This window comes from Coffea arabica, chromosome 3e, assembly GCF_036785885.1.
Source record: "Coffea arabica cultivar ET-39 chromosome 3e, Coffea Arabica ET-39 HiFi, whole genome shotgun sequence".
In the NCBI taxonomy this organism is placed as follows: Eukaryota; Viridiplantae; Streptophyta; class Magnoliopsida; order Gentianales; family Rubiaceae; genus Coffea; species Coffea arabica.
In genome coordinates, this window is record NC_092315.1 from 48,824,800 (window position 1) to 48,843,423 (window position 18,624).

The following is an 18,624-nucleotide window of genomic DNA, read 5'->3' on the forward strand; positions in this document are numbered from 1 at the left end:
ATTCTTTCACACCTGTATCTTGAGTTGAAGTTTGTTGCTTCATATGGATTGCTTGAGCTGCAACTATTAGGACTGTGCTCAATGTGTGTAGAAAACCGTGCAGCATTTGTGAAGAAGAGGAAATAAAAGTGGAGAAACTATGATGAAAATGATAATAAATGAGTAGAATGGACAAGTGACGATAGGTGGAGATAACCATTTATATTTGTTTGAAAGGAGGACAATTCTATCAAGAAATTTCAACGGAGTGCTGCTTGCAAGACACGCGCTTTGTATGACCGTGAAATCTGTGAACGATAGTTTTCGTAAGGTACAAAGTGCTTATAAACATACTTTAGGGTATATTATGCAACAATTATAAAAGTTCATAAAGATTTTCTGCATTTAACCTTATATAATAATATTTAGGGATGGCAACAAAGGTGCGTACTCGTACTAATTCCGCGGGAAAAATAATAGGGCAGGGTGGGAGCGGGGAGGGGGGGAATTTTTCTCTCACACTTTAAATGGAGCCGGGGCGAGGGACGATACCTGCCCCATCACGAAACATTATTGGGGCAAGTATATCCACCACCCTCTTACAAGTCTAAACACGCATTAAATTAATCCCGCTCTACCCAATGCTTGTGTAGACCAATTTTCAGTAATGAGAAAAATTTTCCCCTATTTTGTGGAAGTAAAAGATATGACAAATTAATGGTCCTTGTATGAATGGTAACTTTTGAACCTAATACTACACATATAGACTTAATTATAGGCACAAAGATAGAGAGATCAACTTGACGAAAAGAGTCATACTCTTGGAAGGGGACAAAACAATTTTAGACCAAACATCCGATCCTATCTTTCAGTGAATTCTATGAGCCTCCGTTCACAAAACAAGCAAGAGAGGAATACATGAATGTGGGTTAGATCCTCATAACTAGGCTGGTTATAGACAAAGCTTTTTAACCAATTTCTGATAGCAGCAGAGTTGCTGTCGCAAGCCAGTGTTTGATCACATATGCTTCCGCAGCAGTTTCAAATCCGGGGCAGTGGGCAGTAGACAGTAAATACCCTCCATCTCCATGCATGCAACCCCCTATTCTGTCATTTTCTTGTTCAATGAATAGCTAGAATGTCTTCATTTTATCTGCCCTTGAGCTCATCCATTCTCCCTTACAGGTGAATTGAAAAGGAGACATGCATCTTGGGTCAGACAAAATCAACAATCGGTGCAGAGCATCTCCAGATGCACTTCTTTTTTGTCACTAACGAACAATAAAATGTCCCTCAGATACACAGACCGCGCACCCTATAAGGAAAAATTATGCCAAGTATTCTATATTTCCACATTGCAACCAACAGTCATACATGAAAGCATTTACACTGTGCTAGTCTTCCAGAGTGAATCAAATATGAGCCGCACCAAGCCAAGAAAGTGCCCAACAAAGAAGAAATTTTGGTCAATGTTCAGTAAATCTCATGAAGATTCAGGTGATGCCCAACAGCTCATGCATCATTGGAATCTACCAAGGGAAGGAGCCAACTGAAAAAGCCAACTCTGGTTTCACCTTTTAATCCCTTGGATCCGTACTCAACCATCATATTCCAAAGTTCTCCAACAGTCCACTCATGGGATATAATCCAGCGAGTCACCTGCTCAGTGAAATCAAAGAGAGTGAAAATAGAAACATAAAAGGAAATTGTCAATGACAAATGGGCATGAAAAGAAAGTGTCCATCCATAAAATAAGGAAAGGTGGTCCAAAGTTCAATCAGTCAGATCTAAGAATCTAATGAATAATAGGCTGTGTGTTAGACCTATAATTCGCGAAGTGTAGGAGACACAGTATCCAGAAGCATAAACAATTGACAAGAAATTATTTCAGTATTTGAAATGCAACAGCCACATCATCGGGCACTAAATTTGGTGAAGGTTCAACCGTGCTCCTTCACCACCAATTTGTTACCTTTTGACTTGAACTTAGACTGCCACAACCTTAAAAACAAGGGAAGTTCCTTGATCAAGAAATGACAATAAATTTAACAGAGGAGCTCCAAAAGATAATGGCAACCATCTTTAAGCTATAGTTAATAAATGGACAGAATGAATTTGAGTCAAAGGGACAAACTAAACTTTGGCAAAGGCAACCAACCAGAGGATAGTTTGCCTTCTAAGATTAGCATTAAGAAAATGCTCGGAGGTGACACCACACTTAGTCACAATTCAACCATTTGATCACACCCCTAAAAGAAGATTGCAGGACTAGAATACAGTTTGTTCTTCACTTTTAGGAAACCCCTTTTTCGATAACAATGCACAAATAGTGGTCAATCGTGTACTTTTTCTAGTTTGGCCTTGAAGAAGCTGACCACAAGTGCATGTGGATATATATGAGAATTGTGCAGGTAAGTGCAATAGGAATTGGGACCCAGAAGTGAAGAACAAATTATGATGGAGGGAGCAAGTGTCTGAATACAAAGAAATACTCCAAAGATCATCCCTTTTTAAGGCCACATACTCAAAGCCGACAAAGTAACCAAGACCACTTGTCCTTTACTTATTTTTGTGTTCCAAAAACAGAAATCCATTATTCAGCAGAAAAACAATAAAAAAGAGAAAAAATCTCATATACATTCAAATCATTGTACTTTATTTTGCTTTCCTGGTACTCCTCATAACGCCCGTATAGAGACCTGAAACAACATTAGTATCTGATATATCCACTTGCCGACTGAACTGAAAATTCAGATAAGAATCAACAGCACTCATTAGATTTGATTGATGAAGTTACAATATGCATAATCACTCCCAAAGTTTATAGCTTCTCTTCCACAAGCTTCGAGATTGTAGAGCCAACCTCTCTCTCTCTCTCTAAGTTGCGCACTATCCTAGACTTTCAAGGTTTGACTGTGCTCCAACCACGATGACTGAAGTGCACAGATCAAAATATGAGATGGAGACATGAAACTGTATGCTGTAGGTCGTCAACTTGTTATGCATTATAATCCTCCTTTGTTATGTTAAATTAAGCACGCACATGCAGTACACTAAGTGTATTCTCCTCCATGCTTTCTGATCTACACGCTTAATTAAAAACTCAAAGGCCAGATTTACACCAGGAAAATGTTGTCACAGAAAAGCTAAATTGAAGAAAGACTAAGTCTTGACACAGTTAACCCATTGAAACTTCAGACCCATAGGAACCTTGTGACCACCAGTTTCGAAGAAAAAAAAATCATCAGTTTTCGATAAGGTTGCCCAAGCCGGTTGTTCCTTGATATCAACAAAAAGGGCCCGTAGAACATTGCTGGGAATATGCCAGGGAAAAGTTGTCAGTTTGCAAGGACAAGCAAGAGTGCAAAAATAGCAGAGTAGTTAATAATGAAGAGGTATGCACAAGTGATGATGATGCTGATTGATGGAATGATAACATACGCAAATAAATGATGAAAGTTGATCGCTGGGAGATATGTGGCACCTCTATTAGCAGCAGGAAATAATGAAAAGAAAGCGCAAGAAAGCAGAGCAGCAATCAACTCCTGTTGGGAAATAAAACAAACACAACGACCATCAATGTAAACCAGAAATGCAAATTGTAAAGTAGGAGCAGAAGAAAAGAAGTTTCCGGGAATCAAAATGCATAGAGAAAGAACAATCAATCAAAAATGGAACAGAATCAACGCGTTCTGGCATTTAATCGGTTAAAGTAGCAACATTTGGTGCTAGACAACTAGTAGGAACAAACGGCCAATAGAAAGAAGCATAAAAAGAAGTCCGTAAAGAGTATAAAAGGAATTTGCTTCTTATTCTTACTTGAGAGAGAAGCACAAGGCCAGGCTGCTGGGAGTCCAACAAGCGGAGGCAAGTTGTATTACTATCAAGGGGCTGCTGCTGCTGGCGCCGATAGTGGGTCTCATTTTTAGTTGAAATATTAAGGACCAATTTAGCGCGCATGCTAAATATTGAGAACTAAACTTGCATTTCTACTATAGTCGAAGTAGGACAAGCAAGCAATGAGCATGGGTACGATTTGCAATTTGGTACCAACAATTTTCCTTAGTTTGGCAATTGGCGGGATAAGTTTTACCATGACCAGTACTAATTTTACCCTTTTAAGTGTGTTGCTGCATGCAAGTTTTGTAAAACAGTGCAGAAATCAACTCCTGTTGTCGTATAAAACAAACAAACAGATGTAAATGGTAAAGCAGGAGCAGAACAAAAGAAGTTTTCATGAATCAATGCACTGTCAAAGAACAGTATGTAATCAAATGGAGTAGCTGTATTCTCACACATAATTGATTAAACCATCTTTATGTGCTTATAAACTAGTAGTAGGTACAAATGATTAATAGTAGTAAGTATTAATAGTACTCCATAAAGAGTTGACATTCTTACTTGAGAGTGTCTAACAAGCAGAGGCAACAGTAGGCATACTCTTAAGTAGCTGCTGCTGATAGTTGGTCCTCAAAAGGGACCGCAAATTCAAGAGCAAATCAGCCATCGTTGGAAGACCTAGTCAAACCACCTCACAAATTTTTTTTTTGGGGGGGGGGGGGAGCGCTGAGGTGTCTTGAGTCCAGACATAGTAGACATATCGGGGAAGATTTGTAGTAACATTTCAGACCATTAAGCTTTTTTGTTTCTTGCTATCAATACTAGGAAATATGTCTTCAGAGGAACTATAAGAACTTTTTTGAAGCATGTTAATTTGTTAATTTAGCATTTGAACCTTTACCATTGAAGAACTAGCAACTAATATTCATAACAAATTTTTATCCTTCACCTGAGAATCAGCTGGCTCACATCATTTCAACAATCATCCGGGAGCATAAATTCAGATAATAACTAAAAGAAACTTGCCTCTGTTCCCACCAAATGATGCTGCCAAAACAGGGGACCAATCTTTTGTCCTTAAAGGGAGGGGAGAATATTGAATGTTTACCATTACATGACATCTATTGTACCATCAAGAATGAAAACTTCTATTTGTTTTAAAGGGGATTTACAGCAGTTCCATACCTTCCCACAACCCCCAAATTCTCAATAGCTTTCAAAATCAAAACTTCCCTTTGACAACGAAAGCTATTGTAGCCCAAAACAAATTAAAAATTTCTCCGCAGCTTGGGAAAGTTTAGGTTTGTATAAGTTGAATTATAAAAGTCACCCCTTCTGAAGAACTGAAAGGCATGGCTATAGATTTTAACTCCTTTACCCAGCACATGCTTCTTTCCATCTCTTATTATCTTTGAGAATATTTGCTGTAGAAAAGAGGTATTCTGTGATCGACATCACTCTCCACTGCATTAAACAATTTAGTGTAGTGAACCAAGAAGTCCAGAAAGTTGCAAATTTATTAACAATAGATGATATATTATACATTATGAAGTATAATTTTTTTTCCAGAAACGATAATATATATACATATATATATATTGATCAGGTAAAACTGTACAATTGTTGGGCAACGGCCCAAATTTCGCTTTACAAAAATGTACCTAACACTGAGGATTATCCCATTCCTCATCTTGAGCTAAGCTTAGTGCATAATTACAGACTATGTTGATTCTATATCTATATTCTTGAGATAACAAACAAAATGAGAATTTCAAAAACAAGAGACTTAAGCGATCTCAGTAGTTGCAGAATGCCTTCGAAGGGTACTTCCACTATAAATGATTAATAGTGAAAAAATTCAGATCAGAGTGAAGCTGCTGAAATGATAAGTAATATCTATAATAGAATACAATAATCACGGAAAAGAGGAACAAAAGATATTCCAAATAGCATTAACTCCACCAAAATCTAAGTCCATATGTTTAATCTAGACAAATCCAAAACTTGCAATGATGAACATTCTGCGATGTAAAATAAATGAAAAATAATCCAAGGCAAAAGCAATCAAGAAACTCTTACAACCATCTTATTCTTCTTTCCAGCAGATAAAAGGATAACTTTTCCGTCTATAATATCATTTGCCTCAATCTTTTTTGCCTCACTGTCAACCCTACTGTTGTTCAGATAAAGCCCTCCTTGCTTGAGTAGACGCCGTGCTGCTGATTTACTCTCAAGCAATCCACTTGAAACCGAAAGATCCAACAGAGACAGACTCAGGACCTGATCGTAAGGCAGCGAACAAGAAGGAACATCCTCTCCAATCCCCTCAATGGTTTTAGCATCCAACTTGGTAGCTGCCCCAGGCCTCAAAGCCTCAGTGGCCTTGAGAGCCTCGTCCAGACCCTCTTGGCCATGTACAAAGCGAGTAATCTCCTCAGCCAGCCTACGCTGGGCAGTGTTGGGAACATAGCCAGGGGTATCCATGTCCCTTTCCAGCCGTGCAATCTCCTCCAAGCTCAAGAAAGTAAGCATCTTGAGGAACCTAACAACATCATCATCAGGAACTGAAAAGAAATACTGGTAAAAGTTATAAGGGGTCAACTTGGAAGGGGAAAGCCAAATGGCACCATCCTCTGATTTTCCAAATTTAGTACCATCACTCTTGAGGAGGAGAGGGAATGTGAGTCCATGGGCTGCCCCTTCAACGCGAAGAATTCTGCGGATAAGGTCAGTCCCGGCAGTGATGTTGCCCCATTGATCGCTGCCACCAATCTGAACAGAGACTCCTTCTTGGCGAAAGAGATGGACAAAGTCATAGCCCTGGAGGAGCTGGTAGGTGAACTCAGTGTAGCTCATGCCCTGATCAGATTCAAGCCTCTTCCGGACGCTTTCCTTGGACATCATGGTGCCCACCCTCGCATACCTCCCAACATCCTTGAGGAAATCCAGCAGCCTAACATCTTTCCACCACTCATAATTATTCAGGATAGAAACAGAATCAGGGGTAGGAGCAGCCCTGCTAAGAATGTGGCGAATGGTGGCGGAAATCCCAGAAATGTTCTTATGGAGGGTTTCAAGGTCAAGCTCAGGCCTTTCGGAACTCTTGCCAGAAGGGTCACCTACGCGGCCGGTGGCTCCCCCGATGAGGGCGACAGCACGATGACCGCAGCGGAGGAACCAAGAGAGGACAATAATGCCAAGGAGATTGCCGAGGTGGAGGCTATCAGCGGTGGGGTCGAAACCACAGTAGACTCGAAGAGGTGGTTGGTTAGGGGCGGAGGAGGAGCAGACGGACCTGAGACTATCGCTGGTGAGAGATTCCAGCAGGCCCCTCTGTTCAAGAATTTCCACCACATTGGAGGAGGTACTGGCGGCGTGTGAGCGTGGAAGTTGGGAAGCAACAGCTGCTGCTTCTTGTGAAAGCAAAGAAGAAGTAGAATAAGAAGCGAAGTGGTATCGGTATGGAAATGGTGCAAAAGCTCGGAGTCCTTTGAGAAGAAGACAAGAGCAGGAGGAGGTGGAGGGGGAAGAAGGCAACCTGTTTAGTCTGAACAAGGCGACCGCCCCAGCCCCAACAGCAGCAGCAGCAGCCGAAGCCGCCACAGACATCTCTTCTGCTGCTAGATATATATAAAAGGGCATGAAACTAAAAGATCCTTTGAAAAAAAATATATCAGAATTTAGCAAACACCAGCAGCAGTGGAGTGCTGAAAAATGAGACTCGAGCTAAATACAGACTACTTATTCAACAGCCAACCCAGCAGCCTCAGAATGTGGAATTAACAAACTAGGCCCCATAGAGTAACCCCTTCCTTTGTAGCAGAAAAATGGAAATGTGCAATTTTCCAAGGATTAAATGAAAAGAAAAGGACAAATAGATAACAATAGAGAAGCTTTAAATTACAATTACAGGAGAAGATGTCTAAAGGTTATCTCCATAGGAAAACTCCCATAACCCCTCACTCCCCAGTGGAAAAGATGCTGTCCACATTTCAATTGAAATCACAGAGAAAGATTCAAACCTTGAGTTGGGGAAAAAAAAAAAGGCAACTTGCAGCATGGAGGACTCGGATATATTTGTACTACTACTAACCCCTGATGGCATAGAAGGTACAAAAGTTTAGTAGTAACCAAGAAAGGGATTTGAAGGCGGGCTTCTTACCACTTACAATAGTATTTTGTTTTGGTACTGTGAAAAGCTTGAATCCAGAGAGGGCAGAGATAGAGAGGTGGAGCGGTGGAGTGGTGAAGTTCTTTGCTTTGCGGATGGAAACCGGCCTCCTCAATTCTTTCCTAGTTCTTCTTGCTGGCATTAGTATTACCGAAAATACAATGATAGGGATAATTTCAGAAACCTCCCCTGAGGTTTCTAATAGTTTCACTGCCTTCCCCTGATGTTCCAAAAATATCACTAACCTCTCTAAAAAGTAAAAATCAATTTTCTTGTAACAATTTAGTCCAATTCAAAAAAAAAAAGCAACAATAAAAAAATAATTTCAGATGTGAGAAGATTTGTTTATGCCAAAAGTGGCCCTCAATTATGATATTAGTTACATAAAATATGTGATCTAACTTGTTAATTTACATATGGGGCCATTACTATACATGGTCAATAAAAAATTTCCATTATCCATATGAAAAATAACAACTTTCAAAATTTAACAAAACATTTTTTTTCATACCTTAAGATTCTTGCTATCGCCACAATTATAAGAAAATTTAGCTCAACTAAAATCTCTTAATATTTGGTTCCTTTTTTATTTATCAAGTGCATAAATTGAAAAAACGATGCCTAGTATTGGAACCCCTTTTAGATGCCAAATTAGAATTTTTTTTTTTTTTTTTTTTTACATTTCAAATTATGGGATAGTTAGTACGAGAGCATCTGGCCTACTAAGAGTACTGAAAAAGAAAAAAAAAGGATATAAGTAGGTAAAATAATCCCTGGAATGGGAAAAATTACAATAGCCTAATCATTAGAATGGGAAAAAGTATTTTCAAACTCGAACTCTCAAAACCACCCCAAACAAAAAAAATTGATGTTCATCATGAAACACCAAGCACAAAGAGAGAATTAATCCCCTAAAGTCATCATCGGGCAAGTTTATCCACCACCCTCTTACAAATCTAGACATGCATTAAATTAATCCCGCTCTATCCAATGTTTGTGTTTGTGTTAAGGGTGCAAACGAACCGAATAGAATCGAGTTTTGATCTAATCGAGTCGAATCTCTAATTAAACTCAAATTCGAACTCGAGCTCAACGAGCTCAAAATGTCAAGTTCAAGCTTGAGCTCGATTCAAATTCGAGTCGAGCTCGAACTTAAAAAATAAAAAAAAATTATTATTTTATTTTTTAAAAATGAATAAAATAATAATTTTTTTTAACAAATAATAAAATATTAAAAATATATATATGTAATTTTACTATTAAAATAAAAAATAAAAAATATATATATAATCGACCTCGCGAGCACCAATCTTAATATTTTTTAGCTCGAACTCGACTTGATTAGCTCGAACTCGAGTCGAGCTCGTATTCGAGCTGCTCGCAATCGACTCGCAAGCGACTTAATTCGTGAACAGCCCTACTTTGTTTAGACCAATTTTCAGTAATGAGAAAAATTTTCCCCTATTTTATTTTGTGGAAGTAAAAAGATATGACAAATTAATGGTCCTTGTATGAATGGTAACTTTTGAACCTCATCCAAACGTGTATAGACTTAATTATAGGTACAAAAGGAGACGTACCAAACAGCTGATCCTATCTTTCAGCGAATTCTACAAGCCTCCGTTCACTAAACAAGAAAGAAAGGAATACATGAATGCGGTTTAGATCCTCATAACTAGGTTGGTTATAGACAAAGCTTTCTAACCAACAAATTCTGATAGCAGCAGAGTTGCTGTTGCAAGCCAGTGTTTGATCACATATGCTTCCGCAGCAGTTTCAAATCCGGGGCAGTAGGCAGTAGGCAGTAGACAGGAAATAACCTCCATCTCCATGCATGCAACCCCCTCCCCCCAACAGAACATCCTGTCATCTTGGGTCAGACAAAATCAACCATGGTGCAGAGCAACTCCAGATGCACTTCTGCTCGTTCACTCTACAGAATCTCATTTTGTAACTAACGAACAATAAAATGTCCCTCAGATACACAGACGGCGCACCCTATAGGGACAAAATTATGCCAAGTATTCTATATTTCCACAGCACAACTAACAGTCGTAAAGGAAAGCATTTACACTAAGCTAGTCTTCCAGGGTGAATCAAATATGAGCCGCACCAAAGCCAAGAAAGTGCCCAACAAAGAAGAAATTTTGGTCAATGTTCAGTAAATCTCATGAAGATTCAGGTGATGCCCAACAGCTCATGCATCATTGGAATCTACCAAGGGAAGGAGCCAACTGAAAAAGCCAACTCTGGTTTCACCTTTTAATCTCTTGGATCCGTACTCAACCATCATATTCCAAAGTTCTCCAACAGTCCACTCATGGGATATAATCCAGCGGGTCACCTAAAAGAGTGAAAAACACATAAAGGGAAAATTGTCAACAACCAATGGGCATGAAAAGAAAGTGTCCATCCATAAAATAATGAAACGTGGTCCAAAGTTCAATCAGTCGCATCTAAGAATCTAATGAATAATAGGCCGCATGTTAGACCTATAATTCGCAAAGCGTAGACACAGTATTCAGCAGCATAAACAATTGACAAGAAATTATTTCAGTACTTGAAATGCAACAGCCACATCATCGGGCACTAAATTTGGTAAAGTTTCAATCGTGCTCCTTCACCACCAATTTGTTACTTTTTGAATTTGAACTTAGTCTGCCACAACCTTAAAAACAAGGGAAGTTCCTTGTTCAAGAAATGACAATAAATTTAACAGAAGAACTCCAAAAGATAATGGCAACCATCTTTGAGCTATAGGTAATAAATGGACAAAATGAATTTGAGTCAAAGGGGCAAACTAAACCTTGGCAAAGGTAACCAACCAAAGGATAGTTTGCCTTTCAAGATTAGCATTAAGAAAATGCTTGGAAGAGACAAAACACTTAGTCACAATTTGACCATTTGATCACATCTCTAAAAGAAGATTGCAGGACTAGAATACAGTTTGTTCTTCACTTTTAGGAAACCCCTTTTGAAATAACAATGCACAAATAGCAGTCAATCGTGTACTTTTTATAGCTTGGCCTTGAAGAAGCTGACAACAAGTGCATGTGGATATACATGAGAATTGTGCAGGTAAGTGCAATACGAATTGGGACCCAGAAGTGAAGAACAAATTATGATGGAGGGAACAAGTGTCTGAATACAAAGAAATACTCCAAAGATCATCCCTTTTTAAGGCCACATACTCAAAGCTCACAAAGTAACCAAGACCACTTGTCCTTTACTTATTTTGGTGCTCCTAAAACAGAAATCCATTATTCAGCAGAAAAACGAAAAAAAAAAGAGAGAAAATGCCATATACATTCAAATCAATACGTTAAACATCATTTACAGCTGGAAGAAGTTAAGTACCTGATCTAGCACCTCCAATGTCTCTAAACCAAATGTGTGGTACAAGATGAAAGGTCTTAAAGCCTGGAACATAGGACAATATCAGAAAATTCATAGAAGAACTGAAAGGAGAAGACTAAATAAAACCAGTTGATAACAAAATGCACGAAATCTATGAACTGATGTCTTCGGAAAGAGAAAGAATGTCCATATTGTATGCCAAATAATTATGGTATTACACAAATAGGATATGGGCAAAGCATCCATTCCTAAACCAGATTCCATTACAACAGCAGTAGAAAAGATTTAGTAAGTCACATGTTTGCAATTCATTCAAGAATTCAATCATGATGACAGAAACGAAGACGTAAGTAAAGAGCAGCATATATCAAGAAGCTATCTCAGAATAAATTTGGACTCAACACAACATCATGACAGATCCATTTTTTCTGCAAGACAATACATTAGCTCAACATAGCTCAGCAACTTTCTCAGTATTATCAAATAACATATAGAAATGGTTCACCTGACAATTAACATGGATATCTAATATTTACTAGGAATATAAGACTGAGAAAGAAGAATTAGAACAGAAAACAGAACGCAGTAAATAAATCTTTCCAGCCTAGCAAAATGTCATAATGTCCAATATGGAATCAGTTAATCACACTTGGTGCATTGCACAACATAAAGAAGCTGAAAATGAAGCCTGTAGAGGGCATCACCTGAGAAGCAGCAAGCCACTGAATAATAGCTTTAAGTTGAGGATCTCCACCAAAAGCACCGCAACCCCAATTCCCTGTGACAATCCCAATTTCCTCTTGATGCTGCGAAGGTTGAAATGCCTTTTTATGAAGGCACTGATTCAGCTGATTTTCTGGTGCTCCTTCAGTTATTTGATATGAAGTTGAGGGACCTTCAAGAGTCTACCCAACAAAATTGACAAATAGAAGCAAACAGCCATTTGGTTAGTGCAGCATATACTGAAAAGTTCCACAATATTAAGAAAGTTACACAAATTAATACATTTAAAAATTCTTCAAGTTCAGTTGGAGGTAAGTCACGCATTAAGCAAAGAGAAGAAAAAGAGAACTAAAAAAGGGTTTGCAAAAAAATCTCACCATAGCATCATTTCTCAACTGTTCTCTCAATTTCTTTACGTCAAAATCAACATCAGATTCCCAGTGTTCATCATATTGGAACAAGTCTTGATACTGCTGATACTTAGACATATCACAAAAGCCACAGAATGCCTTGTTAATCTCCCTGCCAATCCAAAACAGAGAAGTATTAGAGAAGTTTGTCTAATACACAAGATATCCATCTAAATCATCTATGCTTAAGACATAGAAAGATAATCCAATACCATAATGCAATAATGGAAAAAGATTATAAAGGCCTAATGACAAGCAAACGATGTCATAACACCCATACTCTGTCCCAGATTCATTCATTTCCATCAACCTTTACCCTAGATCAAAGACTTTTTCATTCTAATCCACATCCTTGTACTTTCTGGTAAATGGGTTTAGATTAGATCATAAAGAACCAATACAGTTACAGTTACTCTACCATTCATTCCCAAAAATGAGCACTTAATTGTAAAGAATGAAGTTTCCTACTACCCATCTAAACAACTGCTAACATGTAAGGCAGTTGGGTACTTTGGACGTTGAACATACTTCAGACTGATGTAGATTAGCATGCCAGAAAGCTATCTGTTAAATCCCAAATCATAGAGAGGCCAGTAGCAACAAACTTCTGCAATCGCACGCTATTAGGCAAATCTAGGTGTCCCATAGCGTGATCAAAATAGATCAAGAAAGACCAAGAAACAAAATTTATGTACCTCAGGAGGCATTCAGATCCATACTGTCTCATCCCAGGACTACAAAGTGCATCTATGGCAATAATTCTTGTCTTCCGCCTCCCTAAAGAATCAGTATCCTTATGGTCCACATGGTCACCAGAAAACCGGAATGAAGAAGCATACCTGCAGCAATCATACCAACGAAAAACTAAATCTAGCCGCTGCAAATAAAACGAATAAAAGATTTACATCATAGTACAATATAGAAAGAAACCTTGATTCTCATGTTGATATTAGTAATCAAGCAGAAGATTATCTAATATCATACGCTGCGTGCCATTCTGAACACTCTTTGGCTCCATTTTTCTGATTCATAGTATACTACTTAACTTTGGCACAAATTGACAGTGCAATCCATGCTTCTGAAACTGCTACTAAAATTGACCAAAACTATCCTGCAGCCCATTGAGCTGTCAAGATCAGCTCATCCCAAATCCCGTCCATTTTATTTTACTCACCTCGTTGCATTATGGTTCGAAACCTACTAGACCCATTATTCAAGTTTGATTTTGTTTGAAGGTTCAAAATGTTTGCATTAATCACAGCCTCCTTTTTTTTTCCAGAAAAAAAAAAGAAATGATTAACGTTGCTAATGAATAAAACCTTTCTGTGCAATATGCACATGGATCTAGAAAATGACTGTAGAAATTATCCTAAAAGAAGGTCAGCAAGCCCCGCGATATCATTATGCCTAAAATTATACAGAGCTGGTGTGTTCTCTAAGATGCCAAGTATAACTCATCTTGTTCATGATTAAAAATAACAGCCATAAAACAATTACAAGGGCTGAACATTTAGCAAGAATTACAAGTTTAAACTTTGAATATAACTACATATAACAACACAAATTACAACCATAATCAGGCCTCATCTGCTAATTTCTATTAAAAACAGCATAATCATTCAAATCTCAAGTAGTCCAGGATGGAATTCTTAATATAAGACATAATTTTAGCAGCTTGTCTGGGATAGTTCCATTCAATATAAATGTGAAAATTCAATGAGCTGTCGTTGTTCCTATTCATCAATATGCCGCCATACAAAAATAATATGGTTCAACAGTAATCAGTTTTACATACTCACCCTGTATAATTGGAAAACCTTTCTGTACCAACGACTTCTATAGCTTCATTGTCTGCCATTGAAGGCAAGAATAGCATGCCGGCCACCAACTCAGGGTTAATCATAAAACGGATCTCTTCCTGAGACAAAGATTATAAACTAAGTAGCAGGAAAGTTTTTATCATTCTCAAACTCTTCCTTTAAAAATTTAAAAGTCTAATGTAACCTTAGTTCAAGTCAGAAAATCACAAAACAAACAAATAAACATGCAAGATTGTTCTAACCAAGAAAACACTGAAAGACCAGAAGAGTATCCTAATAGAGCTACATGCAAGTGTCCTAGCCCAAATATCTACCTTTCTGACCAAAAAGTCCCTCCTAAAAAAAAAACTTAATAAATAACAAATGTCAAACATTCAATCATTCTAACACCAATAAGCATTTTTTACTATCTGAATCAGAACTCATTAAACTTATTTAATAGGGACAAGGTAATCCTTCAGTACTTTAACTTGAAGTTTCATAAAGTTCGTGGCAGAGTCTTCCAAAGATGTCGTGGAAGCCCATATGGGCTACCGAAACATCTCCCTCATGTGGAGCAGCAATAGAAACACAAAAAGGCAGCAGGAAAGAAAGGGAGCGTGAAAAGTAGAGGCAAATGGCCAAGAAGGAGCCAAAAGGCATCTGGTGTTCAACTTCTCACGAAAGTCCAAATAAGGTAAATTACTATAAAACTTATCTTCCCATAGAAAAGCACAGGTAATTTACTGCTGAAAAATATATCTATTTGGAAAACAAAAAGGATTATAGACCATTAACAAGTTGCAAGCGTAATGCACAAAGTGCATCACTAATAGACACAAGCTTTACAAACTAGCTTAGCAACAGGAATCAGATATGCAACTTCTAGAGATGTATGAAGGGTGATTAAGAAATTAAAAGCAAACTAAAAATTCATCAAAGCTGTTTCAAAAGAAAAAGAACACCTGTACACAGCCACGATGGAGAGCACCACCACCTAAATACTGGTTTGCAAAGTCCACTTCCAAAGCTTCACGTACCTGATCTTCAATTAAACCAGACCTTTGGACCTACAAAGAACAGTGAGGACATTAGTAGGAGCACATATAAGAAGCTTTAAGTAGGCATCAATTTGTTCTCAAGTTATGTGGTGGTTAGGAGTTTTTCACAATCAGATGTAATTTTCTATTCTATTCTTATAAGAATCTTTAAGGTTTGTGTGAGTTGTTAAATAGCATCACTGGTCATTCAATACCTCAAAAGGGCACAGAGGCAGATCAGATTTGTTCCAGAAATCAGGCTTTGGATAAGAAATGCCAACAGCTCTCTGATCCAAAGGAAGAACTTTGCGCTCAAATGAGACATTGCCCGTAGGCATGCATAAGCATATCCTCTCAAAATAGTGAACAATGCACTTTATTTTGCTTTCCTGATACTCCTCATAACACCCATATAGAGACCTGAAACAACATTAGTATCAGATATATCCACTTGCCGACTGAACTGAAAATTCAGATAAGAATCAACAGCACTCATTAGATTTGATTGATGAAGTTACAATATGCACAATCACTCCCAAAGTTTATAGCTTCTCTTCCACAAGCTTCGAGATTGTAGAGCCAACCTCTCTCTCTCTCTCTCTCTCTCTCTCTAAGTTGCCACTATCCTAGACTTTCAAGGTTTGACTGTGCTCCAACCACGATGACTGAAGTGCACATATCAAAATATGAGATGGAGACATGAAACTGTATGCTGTAGGTCGTCAACTTCTTATGCATTATAATCCTTCCTTGTTAATGTTAAATTAAGCACACACATGCAGTACACTAAGTGTATTCTTCTTCATGCTTTCTGATCTACATGCTTAATTAAAAACTCAAAGGCCAGCTTTAAACCAGGAAAATGTTGTCATAGAAAAACTAAATTGAAGAAAGACTAAGTCTTCACACAGTTAACAAAGCAGCCCAAAGAAACTTCAGACCCATAGGAACCTTGTGACCATCACTTTCAAAGAAAAAAAAATCATCAGTTTTCAATAAGGTTGCCCAAGCCGGTTGGTCCTTGAGTCTTTGATATCAACAAAAAGGGCCCCGTAGAACATTGCTGGGAATATGCCAGGGAAAAGGTGTCAGTTTGCAAGGACAAGCAAGAGTGCAAAAATAGCAGAGTAGTTAATAATGAAGGGGTATGCACAAGTGATGATGATGCTGATTGATGGAATGATAACATACGCAAATAAATGATGAAAGTTGATCGCTGGGAGATATGTGGCACCTCTATTAGCAGCAGGAAATAATGAAAAGAAAGCGCAAGAAAGCAGAGCAGCAATCAACTCCTGTTGGGAAATAAAACAAACACAACGACCATCAATGTAAACCAGAAATGCAAATTGTAAGGTAGGAGCAGAAGAAAAGAAGTTTCCGTGAATCAAAATGCATAGAGAAAGAAGAGTCAATAAAAAATGGAACAGAATCAACGCGTTCTGGCATTTAATCGGTTAAAGTAGCAACATTTGGTGCTAGACAACTAGTAGGAACAAACGGCCAATAGAAAGAAGCATAAAAAGAAGTCCGTAAAGAGTATAAAAGGAATTTGCTTCTTATTCTTACTTGAGAGAGAAGCACAAGGCCAGGCTGCTGGGAGTCCAACAAGCGGAGGCAAGTTGTATTACTATCAAGGGGCTGCTGCTGCTGCTGGTGGCGCCGATAATGGGTCTCCAAAAGGGAGGGCAAATTCAAGAGCAAAAGAGCCATCTTGGGCAAAACCTCCTCAAACCACCTCACCGAATCAGCCCTAGGCATCAACTTTTTTTTTTTTTTTTTTGGAAAGCAAAGTGCAGTGGACACGTCATTACAATACGAATACGAGACAGAATTGATCAAAGAAGGAAAAAAAAAGGAAAGACAGGAATTGATTGGGAAAGAAAAGTGCATACGTCGTCGAAGAAGAGGGAGTAGCCGTGGAGAGCGGAGGAAGAAAGGGAGGTGGAGGAATAGTTGAGGGAGCTGCGGAGGTCGGAGATGGCAAGGGAGAGGAGTTGACCGGAGCGGACGTTGCTGTGATGGGGACCCAGGGAGAGGGCTTTGAGAGCTTCAACGACGGGCGGGGGCCAGAAGAGAGAGGAGGAACAGAGATGAAGGGGTAAATACGGCAGAATTGACTTCAAGTCATCCTCGGACTCCAGCTCGCCCTCGCCGCCGTGTGAGTTCTTCTTCTTCTTCTTCTCCGTAGAAGTATCATTCTCCATTTAATTTAAATTTTACTACAACTTCCTTCCATCTTTCAGAAATAGTATTGTGCTTCCCAGACAGACAGACTCCCTCGCTCGAACGGACTTCCCACCAAAATTCTTCGGAAAAAAAAACAAAAACTTCCCACCAAAGCCTATTAGTATATTACTCATATGGCTTTTCACTTTGCCCACACGGCAAAAGGAAGAAAGGTTTTTGGTCAATTATCATCCATTAATTACCGACCAATATAAGTAAGTAGTAGTGACTTCTTCTTCTTCTTCTTTTCAATTTATTTGTTTTGTTTGTTCTTTTTTTTTTTTTTTTTTGTCGACGCAGGGGTGCCCGGATCAATTCTTACGGGGCCCGACTAATCCCCTGCGATCCGGATCCGGCGCCCCAACCCGGCCCGAATACGTTAAGTGCGCGGAGGAATCCAGCGAAGCGGAGACTCGAACTTGTGACCAATATCTTATTCTTACCAATAATTGTAAGTGTATCTTTAATACAGACACACCAATCTATGAATAAATAAAAACAGACATTTTTTTTTCTTCTTTAAAACTAATAAAAAGTAACTAACATATTCCTAATTCAAAAGAATCCTCGTTATGGTGGCACACTGCTGTTTGGATTGCTAATTTTAGCAGTTTTTGTAGAAATATGTAATGTAGCGAGTTGTTGTATGTAAGATAAAAAGGTGATTGAGAAATGCATTCACAGAAAACGTAAAAAAATTTTTTGAAACTAACAATCCAAACAAGTAGACAAATCTTGTAATCATCTATCCCTTTTTTTCTCTATGTATGTGCAGCGACATTTCAACCTTGCAGTTGTTGTATATTGAATCAATCTTATGGAGATATATATATATAAATATATATATACTCCGATCAGGGGAAGGGATACATATGTACACACACACTCCGACCAGGGGAAGGGGAAGGCATGCTATTGCTGGCATTGCAATTGACTAAAAAGCAGCTGGTATCAATAATCATACATACATACATAAATCACAATGCTTAACTTCACTCCCACTTCATTCTTAATCGCCAACCTAAGCAAACCCCCAACAGCTCCTCTCTGACGCTGGGGTTCCAATGACCATATGC

The 18,624-nt window shown here is 38.5% G+C and overlaps 3 protein-coding genes across 3 annotated transcripts; all 3 read right to left on the reverse strand.

The window, feature by feature from the left end:
- Positions 1-768: 768 nt before the first annotated feature.
- LOC140038334 (probable poly(ADP-ribose) glycohydrolase 2) lies at positions 769-5,549 on the reverse strand. The gene is made up of 3 exons (XM_072083647.1): positions 3,799-5,549; positions 3,421-3,524; positions 769-3,292 (listed from the first exon to the last, which is right to left on the reverse strand). Exons 1-3 carry the CDS (start codon positions 3,937-3,939, stop codon positions 3,142-3,144), a joined length of 396 nt encoding a protein of 131 aa, XP_071939748.1. The 5' UTR covers positions 3,940-5,549; the 3' UTR covers positions 769-3,141.
- A 145-nt stretch (positions 5,550-5,694) lies between these two features.
- On the reverse strand, positions 5,695-8,147 carry LOC140038333 (tyrosine--tRNA ligase, chloroplastic/mitochondrial-like). Its single transcript, XM_072083646.1, has 3 exons — positions 7,982-8,147; positions 6,474-7,475; positions 5,695-6,383 (listed from the first exon to the last, which is right to left on the reverse strand). Exons 1-3 carry the CDS (start codon positions 8,130-8,132, stop codon positions 5,884-5,886), a joined length of 1,653 nt encoding a protein of 550 aa, XP_071939747.1. The 5' UTR covers positions 8,133-8,147; the 3' UTR covers positions 5,695-5,883.
- A 1,333-nt stretch (positions 8,148-9,480) lies between these two features.
- Positions 9,481-17,721, reverse strand: LOC113735226 (poly(ADP-ribose) glycohydrolase 1). Its single transcript, XM_027262228.2, has 11 exons — positions 17,215-17,721; positions 16,889-17,083; positions 16,511-16,614; positions 15,535-15,739; positions 15,245-15,349; positions 14,280-14,398; positions 13,176-13,319; positions 12,448-12,592; positions 12,052-12,252; positions 11,348-11,410; positions 9,481-10,334 (listed from the first exon to the last, which is right to left on the reverse strand). The coding sequence occupies exons 1-11, from the start codon at positions 17,524-17,526 to the stop codon at positions 10,188-10,190; spliced, it is 1,740 nt and encodes a 579-aa protein (XP_027118029.2). The 5' UTR covers positions 17,527-17,721; the 3' UTR covers positions 9,481-10,187.
- Between the last annotated feature and the right edge of the window lie 903 nt (positions 17,722-18,624).